The following is a 12,930-nucleotide window of genomic DNA, read 5'->3' on the forward strand; positions in this document are numbered from 1 at the left end:
TGGTTAACCACAGGGCATCTCTGGATGCTCCTAGGACACTCCTGCCCTGACATGTTCATGAGAAAAAGCAATAGGAATTAGAAGAGAAATTAGAATCTTGATTATTCTGTTTTCTTTTCTAAGTTTGTATTTCTAGGCAAAAAAAAAAAATGAACTGTAGATATAAATGTATACTTGAAGAACACCAGAAGACCTACAAGTAGAAACTGCTGGTAGTACTACTGAGTAAATGATTTAATTCAATAGTCATCCATTCCCTCAAGGCAGAAATGTAACAGAGAAGCAAAGGAAGTATGTGCTTCAGAGGACATTGTGGACAAGTCCCTGAAGAGTTTTGGAATCAGCAGAGCCCTGTGGCCTTGGACAAATAAGTGCTTTGGAACTGCGTTGTGATGAGTGTAGACACAGAGACCATGTGGGCACAGTAAGGAATTAATTACCCGTAAGAAATCACTTTGTGCCGTGGCCTGATTCCTAGAGAACTGTGTTGGGTACTTCCTCACCACCAACCCTACAGATGGCACCCTGCAACTACGTTCTCTCACCTGTGCAATAGTGCCAGTGGGAAGAACTTAGGATTCCTAAAGAAATCTTTAAAATATATAATCATCTGTCTTTTTAGTTGGACTTTATGCCAGATAATCAGTATTCCCAAATATACTCCAGTGGTCTCTTCTTGAGCAATGTCTTTTTCTGTTATTTACGCCTGAATAGCAGGCACTTTTCTCACAAGAAGTCTTTTCAAACCCACAAAGGGTTTGTGTATTCCTGATTCCAGTGGCCTCAATGGCTTTGTTTAATTTGGAATACAAATTGCTAGAACGTTCAATAATGAGGCAGTGTAAGGCTTTCTAGTCCATAGTTGATGCCTGTCATGAATATAAATGTCAGGGTGATGCTATCTAAGTGTTTTCACTGACTCCAGAAGAATACTTCCACCCAAGTAAGATTCTGAAAACTGAGGTACAACAACACATAATTGTGGCTGTGGAAAGACATCAAATACCTCCAGGAAAGTGACTCAAATAAAAACTCCAAATTCACTTTAATTTTTTAAAATATGGGTGAGAGATAATATAACAGCTGCATAATATTTGCCAAAATTACTGGTCACAAACATGATAATGATAGTACTTCCACATGTCTTTTCTGTGTCCACTACTCACAGGACCAGGAAGACATTTCCAAAGGTAAATGGAGGGATGTTCTAAAACTGGGGGACAATGTACAGAAGTGAATCAAGAAATCAGCACCACACAGACTGTGGCAACCAATGTCACTGCAGGACTGGAAAATATACTGTTAACACTGAGAAAATGCTGTGTTATAAATGCCTTTTCTCTCTATATTTAAGAAATGAAAAACATAGAATGCCTTGGAGCATGTAAGAGCTTCATTTACATGAAGGGAAAGAGCCTGAGAAAAGGTTTGGTTTATTGGGCAACATGTCTTTAAAAAGAAAGAGTGCCAAATAAAATTCTGAATGATGCAGTTTCAGAAAGGTGGGAGCTCAGCCCGCCACTGGGTGCTATCTGTGCATTTGGAGCAGGTGCTTGCTGCAGTTGGAAGGGTTTAACAAATGCTTTCCATCTTTCAAGACTCATAGGAACATATTAAAATAAAAAGCAAAAACAAAAAGCCTTCTTCTTATAGCACTCTGGCTCTGACCATCTCCTGCTTTGCTGACACTCTAACTGGACTTGAAGTGTTGCCTCCAGGAAAGTGACTCAAGAACTAGCTGGAGTAGAATGCAGAGATGGAGCCCAGGGGAGAGAAGAGGATAGAAAAAGAAGAAACAAAATTAAGAAGGAAAGGGCAAAAGAAGAATAGACATTCATTTGAATATAGCTCACAACAATTTTAATAAATAAGAGCAGGTCTCGGTACATCCCTGTGTCTTCATTTCAATAACAATCTATAAGCCCAGTAAGGAACAAATAAAACAATATTTATATATAATTCTCTTGAAGCATAAGTTTACCTGTAATCACAAAGCAAAATATACAGGTGCCTGAGAATGAAGCTGATAAAAATGGGAAAGGTAAAAGGAGCTACCTTAATGGTAACAATTAATTTCTATTTTCACGTTAAGGCTACCAAAGGCATATTTCCCAAAAGAAACTCTTTATTATGGTCTATTGGCCTCTGGCATATCATTTGGGGATAAAAATTACTTATTTCTAGACAAACTGATATGCAAAGAGCCCATCTCTCTAAACATTAGGTTATGTACTTGGTTCCTTTTTGTGGCTCTATCAGGTATGAGGGAGTGTCAGACAACCACCATCCTGGTACAAGCAGCCTGCCTCATCCTTTTCTCCGTGCAGGAAGAATATACCAAGACTTGCTCATAGATACACACAGGAAGAAATAGGGACATTAAAATCTGTGTTTATCTTGCCCTGGCCGGTTTGGCTCAGCGGTTAGAGTGTCGGCCTGTGGTCCAGAGAGACCCGGGTTTGGTTCCCGATAAGGGCGTATACCTCAGTTGCAGTTTGTCCCCGGCCCTGGTTGGTCGTGTGGATGGCAGCCATCTCGATGTGTCCCTTTCACGTCAATGTTTCTCGCTCTCTTTCCCTCTTTTCCTCTCTCTCCCTCCCACTCTATCTGAACAAAAAATGAAAAAATGTCCTCGGGTGAGGATCAAAAAAAATCTGTTTATTTTTATAAGCAGGAGGAATCTGGGAAACCACTATGAACAACCCATTTGAATAACTATTTAGATTAGTAAAGCTAACAGCTTTGAAAGGCTTAAAAATGATTTCACCTTGATATGCTATGTAAATGCAAATTATCTGTTTCTGAATTTTAATAAAAGTGGATGTTTGAGATGTTTCTCTTTGCCTCTGATACCATTAAAATTCTTAAAAATATGTATTAAAGGATAAAAAAACCCCCAAACAAACCCTTTCTATAAAAGCTGATTATGGTTGTTAATGTCATTTTACCTCTTCCACATCACATAACTTGGAATGATTTCAAGCTGGCCATATATAAGAAAAAAAGGTACTCCATTTAATACTGAGGCCCCAATACTCATACTCTTTTATCTACCTAGCCCACAGTGCATCTATAGGAATTAGAACACTGTCTTGGAATGTTGAGCTGGCCACCAGAGGGTTACAGATGTGCTGGAGTTCTTTCTCTTTACATGACAATAGACAGCCCCTTTACAGTGTTTGAAGGATAAATTTCATTGTCTACATTATTTTCTAGCAATTACTCTTATCAGTACTGCCCTATTCTGGTGAGATAGCAAAATAGTTAAAAAACCCCATATTACATAAAAGAGGGAAATGTTGCTTTACAGTGAAGTGAGCAACTTTACCTTCACCGTGAAGTATCAAAGATGAGTGATGATTCTTTTGTTAAATTCAAGGGGAATAATCTACTATGAATTAACTGGTATGAAAGCACCTTTAAACTTTTTTTTTTTTTTTTACACCAATTAGATTTAAATAAATTTTTTTCATACTTCATCTCTTTAAAACACTGACAAATACATATTTAATCTTTTATTTAACAGATAATATTGAGTCTGAAATGTTTTCCTGTGTGTAGCTATGCATCAATTTACCTGTGCAAAATCAGCAGCAAGTCGCATTTTCCCACCTTCACCAAGAGGTCTTATGAGACTGGCATTGCGGATAAAAAGTTCAATTGCTCTTTGGGCAATAGCTTCAGTGTTGTCAAAGACAAAATCCAAGCATTCAAAGTGCTTAAAGTAGTCACTCATAACTCTGGCAATGAAACCTTGAAGCTCTTTCATATATAGAGAACAAGGAACATCAGGCTTTCCTGAGCCGGTTAATGACCTGCAAAAAAACACAAAAAAACAGCCAATGTACTAAAAGAACTATTCGACTTTTGTTCCTCCTTCAACGTATCAAACCTAAGCAATTTTTTCCCCTTATGGTGTAGAAAAGGCATTGTTTATTTTTGCTAAGAGTTAAAAGGTATAAAACAATGCTAGGAAGATTACTGAAGGAATCGTAGAATCCATTTAACGAAAGATTAAAAAAATTTTTTTTACTGATTGATTTTAAAGAGAGAGGAAGAAAGAGAGAGAAACATCAATTTATTGTTCCACTTATTTATGCATACATTGGTGTTTCTTATATGTGCCCTGACTGGAGATCAAACCCACAACCTTGGCGTATTGGGATAGCACTCTAACCAACTGAGCTACCTGGCCAGGGTACCTAAAGAGTATTAAAAATAAAAGAGACAACCATTTGTCTTATATAATTCACGTGAGTGTCTTATGCACACTCTGACCTCTAAGGTCTCTCCCAGATTTATAATTCTTTATCCACTCATATGTTTTACCTGGTTAGTGAATAAGTGGATAATGGATCCTAAAATAGCATTTTACACTTTGTAATGGCAGTAAATGCTGCCATTCCCAAACAAATTCTTGGCAGAGATATTTCTGCTATGGTACTATTTAATCTGATCCGTCCAATAGTAGAATTCTGACTGTGGAATTGTTTATGTAACAATACACGTTGTATATAATTTTTCCTCCCAGTTGATGATGTTTGAAAAGGCTTTAATTTGGATCAATAGATGATGCCAGCTGATGCTCTACAAAATACTATTTATAATTTTATAAATGTTTATAATTGCTCTTTAAAATATATTAAAAGAATGGAGATAAGCAAAATGGAGATAAGCAACCTAATAGATGCTGACTTCAAAATACTGATTATAAAGATGCTCAATGAACTTAGTGAGAACCTCAGTGAACTTAGTGAGGGCCTCAAGAGCATGAAAAAGGACCAGTCAGAAATGAAGGATGCACAGTCAGAAATGAAGGAGGCACTAACTGAAATAAAGAATAATTTATATAGATTCAATAGTAGAGTAGGTAAAGCCAAGAAGCAAACCATCGATTTGGAATATAAGGAAACAAAAAAACACCCAATCAAAACAGCAAAAAACGTGCCAACATTTGCATCTTGGGGGTGCCAGAAGGAGAGGAGAGAGAACAAGAAATCGAAAACCTATCGGAAACAATAATGGCAGAAAACTTCCCTAATTTGGTGGAGGAAATAGACATACAAGTCCAGAAAGCACAGAGAGTCCCAAACAAGATGAACCCCAAGAAGCCCACACCAAGACACATCATCATCAAAATGCAAAAGGTTCAAGACAAAGAGAGAATCTTACAAGCAGCAAGAGAAAAGCAGTTAGTTACCTACAAGGGGGTTCCCATTAGACTGTCAGCTGATTTCACAAAACAAACTTTGCAGGCCAGAAGGGAGTGGCAAGAAATATTCAGAGTGATGAAAAGCAAGAACCTACAACCAAGATTACTCTATCCTGCAAAGCTGTCATTTAGAATCGATGGCAATATAAAGAGTTTCCCAGATAAGAAAAAGTTAAAGGAGTTCATCACCACCAAACCCTTATTATAAGAAATGTTGAAGGGTCTTTTTGAAGAAAAAGATAAAATATATAAACAAACAAAATGGCAATGAATACATATCTATTGACAATGGAAACTACAAACAAAATGAACAGGCAGAACTGAAACATTCTCATAGATACAGAGAACATTTTGTTGGTTGCCAGATGGGAGGGGGTTTGGGGAAATGGTGAAAAACGTGAAGGGATTAAAGAAGTACCAATTGGTTGCTAGACTGAAAAACCTTAAAGAGAAGGGGGTGGGGGTGGGAAGAAATAAACCAAAGAACTTATATGCATATATGCATAACCAATTGACACAGACAACAGTGTGGGAAAAGGCAGGAGAGGGGTGGGAGTGGGGAGGAGGGGGTCAATGGGGGAAAAATGAGGAACATCTGTAATACATTCAACAATAAAGATAAAAAGAAAAAAGGAAAAGAAAAAAAAAAAGAGTGGACACCCATCCCCAGGAAGCAGCAGCACAGATCAGCAGCTGAGACCCATCCCAGCAGCATTAGCAGAGGTTGATCAGGAGTGGTGCCCCAGCCCAAGAAGCAGCAAGGCTTGGGCAGCTGACACCAGCCCCTGACAACAGCAGCAGCAGATTTGGAATGGAGACCCTCCCCCAGCAGCAGCAAAGTCCTGGGAGCCGAACATCCTCAACCACCAACAACAGCAGAGTATTGGGAACTGAGAGCACCTCCTGGCAACAGCAGCAGCAGGGGCAGCAGAAGCAAAAACCAGGAGCTGACACTCACCCCTAGCAGCACCAGCAGTGACTGACCAGAAGTTGAGCCCCACCAGGCAGAAGTGCATCCTAGCAGAGCACTGGCAGGAACAACATGCCCCAGCAGAATACCAGCTGGACCCATGGAACGCAGCCTGGCCTACCACAGCAGAACAGTACTAGCCGCCAGTTGTCAATCTTCTAGGAGCCACAGCAGGCAAGAGGCGCCACACACCAAAAGAATCTGGGAGGCGCAGCAGCCTTATTTGATACACATCAACCTGCCTACACATTGCAACATCCCTCACTGAGCCTAGAATGACCAGACTGAAAACATGGTGAAACAAAGAAACAACACCTAAATGAAAGAAAAGGAGGAATCACCAGAAAAGAAACTACATAAAATAGAAGAAAACAATTTGTCAGATAAAGAATACAAAACAATGATTTTAAGGATGCTCAAACAATTTAGTGAGAACTACATCAGCATTAAAAAAAAGGTAGAATAAAGATCAAGTGGAAATAAAGAATGACATGACATAGCTGATATGAAAAACACCTTGGAAGGATTTAACAGTAGATTAGAAGAAGCTGAAGACTGAATCAGCAAGTTAGAAGACATGGTAGAAAAAAAACCCACCCAAATAGAGCAGCAAATGGGTAAAAAAAATTAAAAAGCAGGAGGAGAGTTTAAGGGAGCTTTGGGACAATACGAGACGTAATAACATTCACATCACAGAGGAAGGAGAAGAATCCGAGAAAGGAATAAATAAGCTGTTTGAAGAAATAATGACAGAAAACTTCCCTAATTTGGTGAAGAAAAGTGTCACACAAGTCCAGGAAACACAGAGAGTCCCAAGCAAGATGAACCCCAAAAGACTCACAGCTAGACACATCATAATTAAAATGGAAAACATTAAAGACAAAGAAAGAATCTTAAAGGAAGCAAGAGAGAGACAGAAAGTTACCTACAAGGGAGCCCCTATTAGACTGCCAGTTGATTTCTCAATAGAAACAATGTAGGCCAGAAGGGAGGGGCATGAAGTATATAAAGCAATGAAAGGCAAGGGACTGAATCAAAGACTACTCTATCCAGCAAGGCTATCATTCAAAATTGAAGGTGAAATAAAGAGCTTCACAGACAAAGAACAAACAAACAAAAACAACCTAAAGGGACCAAACCAGAATTGCATGAAATGCTAAAGGGACTCTTGTAAGAAGAAGAAATGGAGAGAGAGAGAGAGGAACAGAGGAATAAAATAAAAATGGCAACTAAGTATCTATCGATAATAACCTTAAATGTAAATGGTGTAAATGCTCCAATCAAAAGACAAGGGTAGCTGATTGGGTAAGAAAACATGACCATATATATGCTGTCTACAAGAGACCTACCTCACAACAAAAGACTCACACAAGGTGAAAGTGAAGGGATGAAAACAATTTTTCCAAGCAAATGGAAATGAAAAAGAAGCTGGTGTACCAATACTCACATCTTATAAGATAGACTTCAAAACGAGGGCCAAAGAAGGTCACTACCTAATATTAAAGGGATCAATCCAACAAGAGGATATAAGCCTCGTAACCATATATGCACCAAACACAGGAGCACCAAAATATATTTCAAAACTTTTGGAGGACTTCAAGGGAGAGATCAATAGCAATACAATCATAGTAGGTGACATTAACACCCCACTGGATAGATCTTCTGGACAAAAAATTAACAAGGACACACAGTCCTTAAGTGATGAACAAGAGCAGTTGGACTTAACTGATATTTATAGAACATTTCCCCCAAAGCTGCAGAATATACAATCTTCTCAAGTATACACAGGACAGTCTTGAATACAGATCACTTGTTAGGACATAAAGTAAGTCTCTACAAATTCAAAAAGACTTAAATCATATCAAACATCTTCTCAGATCACAATGGCAAGAAACTAGAAATCAACTGCAACAAAAACACACAAAAACATTGAAACACATGGAGGACAAATAGCATGTTATTAAATAATGAATGGGTTACCGAGGAGATCAAGGAAGAAATTAAAAACTTCCTAGAAACCAATGAAAATGAACACACAACACAAAATCTATAGGACGCAGTGAAAACAGTCCTGAGAGGGAAGTTCACAGCACTACAGGCCTACCTCAAGAAACAAGATTCCTAATTGACTTTCTAATCCTACAACTTAAAGAACTAGAACGTAAACAAAAAGAAAAACCTGTGCTGGCCGGTTTGGCTCAGCAGATGGAACATCAGCTCCCGGACCAGAGAGTCCCGGGTTCAGTTCCTACTAAGGGCACGTACTTCAGTTTGCCCTTGGCCCCTGTTCGGGTTGTGTGGGTGGCAACCAGTCAATGTATCTCTCTCCCATCGTTGCTTATCTCTCTTTCTTCCCACTCTCTCCCTCCTGCTCTATCTGAAGATAAATGCAAAAATGTCCTCGAGTGAGGATAAAAAAAAAAAGGAAAACCTAGAGCAAGTAGAAGGAAAAGAAATAGTAATGATCACAGCAGAAATACCACGGAAATACAAAGGATCATTAAAACATGCCCTGGCCGGTTTGGCTCAGCGGTTGGAGTGTCGGCCTGCGGTCCTGAGAGACCCGGGTTCGGTTCCCGCTAAGGGCACGTACCTCGGTTGCAGTTTGTCCCCGGCCCTGGTCGGTTGTGCGGGTGGCAGCCACTCGATGTGTTCCTTTCACATCGATGTTTCTCTCTCTCTCTCTGTTCCACTCTCTCCCTCCCACTCTACCTGAACAAAAAATAGAAAAATGTCCTACCTGAACAAAAAAACAAAACAAAACATACTACGAACAATTATACGCCAACAAATTGGACAATCTAGGCGAAATGGACAAATATCTAGAAACACATAGTCTCCCAAAATTGAACTGGGAAGAGAGAGAAAACTTGAACAGAACAATAACAACAGAGGACATTGAAGATGTAATCAAGAAACTCCCAGCACCCCAGCGGGTGTGGCACAGTGGTTGAGCGTTGACCTATGTACCAAGAGTTCACCAGTTCGATTCCTGGTCATAGCACATGCCCAGGTTGTGGGCTAAATCCTCAGTGGGGGGCATGCAGGAGGCAGCTTTTAGATGTTCTTTCTCATCGATGTTTCTCTCTCTCTCTTTCTCTCCCTCTGTCTCTAAAATCTATAAAGGAAATAAATAAATAAATAAAAAACTCCCAGCAAACCAAAACCCAGGCCTGGATGGCTTCGTGGGGGATTTTTACTGAACATTTGAAGAAGATCTAACACACATTCTCCTCAAACTATTCCAAAAAATCCAAGAAGACAGAAGACATAATTCCAATTCTAAAACCAGATCAAGACACTACAAAGAAATAAAACTACAGGCCAATATCCTTGATGAACAGATGCCAAAATCCTTAACAAAGTGTTAGTAAAACAGATCTAGCAATACATCAAAAAAAATTATGCATGATGACCAAGTGCGATTCATCCCAGGAATGCAAGGCTGGTACAATATACACAAATCAATAAATGTAATAAAAAATAAACAAAATGAAAGATAAAAACCATACAGTCATATCAACAGATGCTAAAAAAGCAGTCAACAAAATCCAGTACCCATGTCTGATAAAAATGTCAGCAATGTGGGAATAGAGGGAGTATATCTTGACATAATAAAGTCTATTTATGAAAAACCTACAGCCAACATCATACTCAATGGACAAAAACCAAAAGCATTTTCCCTAAGAACAGGAACAAGACAAGGATGCCCGCTTTCACCACTCTTATTTAACATAGTACTGGAAGTTTTAGCCACAGCAATTAGACATGAAGAAAACATAAAAGGGATCCCAAATGCAAAGGAGGAAGTGAAACTGTTATTATTTGCAGATGACATGATCTTATACATAGAAAACCCTAAATACTCCATCAAAAATCTACTAGATTTAATAAAAGAATTTGGCAAAGAAACATGATACAGAATCAATGTCAAGAAATCAACAGCATTCTTATACATAAACAAAGAACTCACAGAAAGAGAAACTAAAAAAAAATCCCATTTACCATTGTGGCCAAAAAATTAAGATACCTAGGAATAAACTTAACCAAAGAAGTAAAGGACCTATTTGCAGAACACTACAGGTCATTGAAAAAAGAGGAAGCATATACTTTATTCATGGATTGGAAGAATTAACACCATTAAAATGTCCACACTACCCAAAACAATCTATAAATTCAATGCAATCCCCATCAAAATACCAACAACATATTTCATAGTGTTTCACAGAACAAACACTCCAAAAGTTTATATGGAACCAAAGAAGACCCTGAATAGCCATACAAATCTTGAAAAAGAAGAACAAAGTAGGAGGGATCACAATACCAGATATCAGGTTATACTACAAAGCCACTGTATTCAAAACAGCCTGGTACTGGCACAAGAATAAGCATATAGATCAATGGAACAGAACAGAGGAACCAGAATTGACCTATGTCATTATGCTCAATTTATATATTTGACAAAGGTGGCAAGAGCATACAGTGGAGTAAAGACAGCCTCTTCAATAAATGGTGGTGTGAAAATTTGACAGCTACATGCAAAAAAATGAAGCTAGACCACCAACGTACACCATACACAAGAATAAACTCAAAATGGATAAAAGACTTAAATGTGACTTGTGAATCCATAAAAATCCTAGAAGAAAATGTAGGCAACAAAATTTCAGACATCACATGCAGCAGAATTTTCAGGTATAATGCCTAAGGCAAGAGAAACAAAGGAAAAAAATGAATAAATGCATGGACTACATCAAACTAAAAAGCTTCTGTACAGCAAAAGAAACAAGCATCAAAATGGAAAGGGAGGCCTGGCTGGTTTGGTTCAACAGTTGGAGCGTCAACCCATGGACCAGTGAGTCACGGGTTCGATTCCAGTCAATGGCATGTACCTCGGTTGTGACTGCTCCCTGGCCCTGGTTGGTGTCATGCAGGAGGCAGCTACTCAATGTGTCCCTTTCATGTTGATGTTTCTCTCTCTCTCTCTCTCTCTCTCTCTCTCTCTCTCTCTCTCTCTATCTCTATCTCTATCTCTCCCGCCACACACACTATATGAGCAAAAATGGAAGGATGTCTTTGAGTGAGGATAAAAAATAGAAACATCGATAAGACAGAACATTGTTTGGCCATCTCCTGCATGCCCCGCACTGGGGATTGGGCCCACAACCTGGGCATGTGCCCTGTCTGGAAATCAAACCAGGGACCTCTTCTTGGTGCATGGGTCGATGCTCAACCACTGAGCCACGCAGGCTGGGCCCTACCATTATTAAAAATAAAGACTAGCCCTGGTCAGTTTCGCTCAGCAGTTAGAGTGTCAGCCTGCGGTCCAGAAAGACCCGGGTTTGGTTCCCACTAAGGGCACATACCTCAGCTGCAGTTTGTCCCCAGCGCTGGTTGGGTCATGTGGGAGGCAGCCACTTGATGTGTTCCTTTCGCATCAATGTTTCTCTCTCTCTCTCTCTCTCTCTTTCTCTCTTTCCTTCCCACTCTATCTGAACAAAAAATGGAAAAATGTCCTTGGGTGAGAATAATAAAAAAAAAGAAACTAACGCCTAGCAGGTGTGGCTCAGTGGATTAAGCGTTGTCCCATGGACTGAGAGGTCCCAGTTCGATTCCTGGTTAGGGCACATGCCTGGGTTGTGGACTGAGTCCCCATTGGGGAGCATGCAGGAGACAGTCAATCGATGTGTCTCTCTCACATCGATGTTTCTCTCTCTCCCTTCCTTTCTCTCTAAAAAAATAAATAAAAATATATTTAAAAATAAAATAAAAATACATACTAACCTTTCACTCATCAAAAAATACTTTGTAAATGAAGTGATAAATTATTTGAAATTAAAGGACAGTATAATAATCACACAATTTTTCCACAAATAGACTAGTGGCTGGCAATTTAACACAGTTTAATTGTTTAATATTCTTTTAAACAACATGAATATAAAGAGAAACAGGACAGTTCAAAATAGTAACTAAATATGAACTAAGAGTGTAAAATATATATCTACATTTAATATTTAAATGTGTGATTAAATTTTTTTTTTTAAATCACCCTGGGCATGTGTTAATAATGTGGGTGAAAAGGATTCTATGGAAAGTAGTATCTATCATAGAGTGCAATGATCATAAATTCCTAACTGGGCAAATTATAATGGTTAGTCATGCCCCGGGGGTTATCACTGTAGTAAGAGATTTTTCTTTGCTTTAAGTAAGCCCTAAACATTGTTTCTGTATATCTAGGTTAACATGCCTTTGTGGGGTTTTTTTCCGATTTTTTGTTGTTGATGTTAATCCTCACCCAAGGATATTTTTTTCCATTGATTTTTAGGGAGAGTGGAATGGATGGAGGGCGGAGAAGAGAAAGAGAGATAGAGAAACATCAATGGGAGAGAGACACATAGATTGATTGCCTCCCATACATGCCTCAACTGGGGCCGGAAATCAAACCTGCAACCAAGGTACATACTCTTGATCAGGAATCAAACCCAAGACCCTTAGGTACATGGAGCCACAGCAGCCAGGGCAAGACAGCATATAATCTTAACTACTTTGTAAGCCTCCATGTTGCTACCCACACCTTCATGTATTCTTCTTTATGTTTCCTCCTTAATTTCTTTTCTTTATCGATTTGAGAGAAAGAGGAAGGGAGAAGGAGAGAGAGAGATAGAAACATTGATGAGAGAGAACATCAATTGGCTGCCTCCTGTATATCCCCCTACTTAGGATTTGGCCCACAATCTGGGCATGTGCCCTG

At 39.0% G+C, this 12,930-nt stretch overlaps 1 protein-coding gene across 6 annotated transcripts in view; it reads right to left on the reverse strand.

Moving 5' to 3' along the window:
• COG5 (component of oligomeric golgi complex 5) overlaps positions 1-12,930 on the reverse strand; it is a 439,997-nt gene that overhangs the window by 29,284 nt on the left and 397,783 nt on the right. For all 6 annotated transcript variants that reach the window (XM_036246141.1, XM_036246143.1, XM_036246142.1 and 3 more), the window contains one exon: positions 3,578-3,815. In XM_036246141.1, coding sequence (XP_036102034.1) covers positions 3,578-3,815 — 238 coding nt within the window. The remainder of the gene's footprint in view (positions 1-3,577; positions 3,816-12,930) is intronic.

Source organism: Molossus molossus, unplaced genomic scaffold (genome assembly GCF_014108415.1).
Source record: "Molossus molossus isolate mMolMol1 unplaced genomic scaffold, mMolMol1.p scaffold_m16_p_7, whole genome shotgun sequence".
NCBI lineage: Eukaryota > Metazoa > Chordata > Mammalia > Chiroptera > Molossidae > Molossus > Molossus molossus.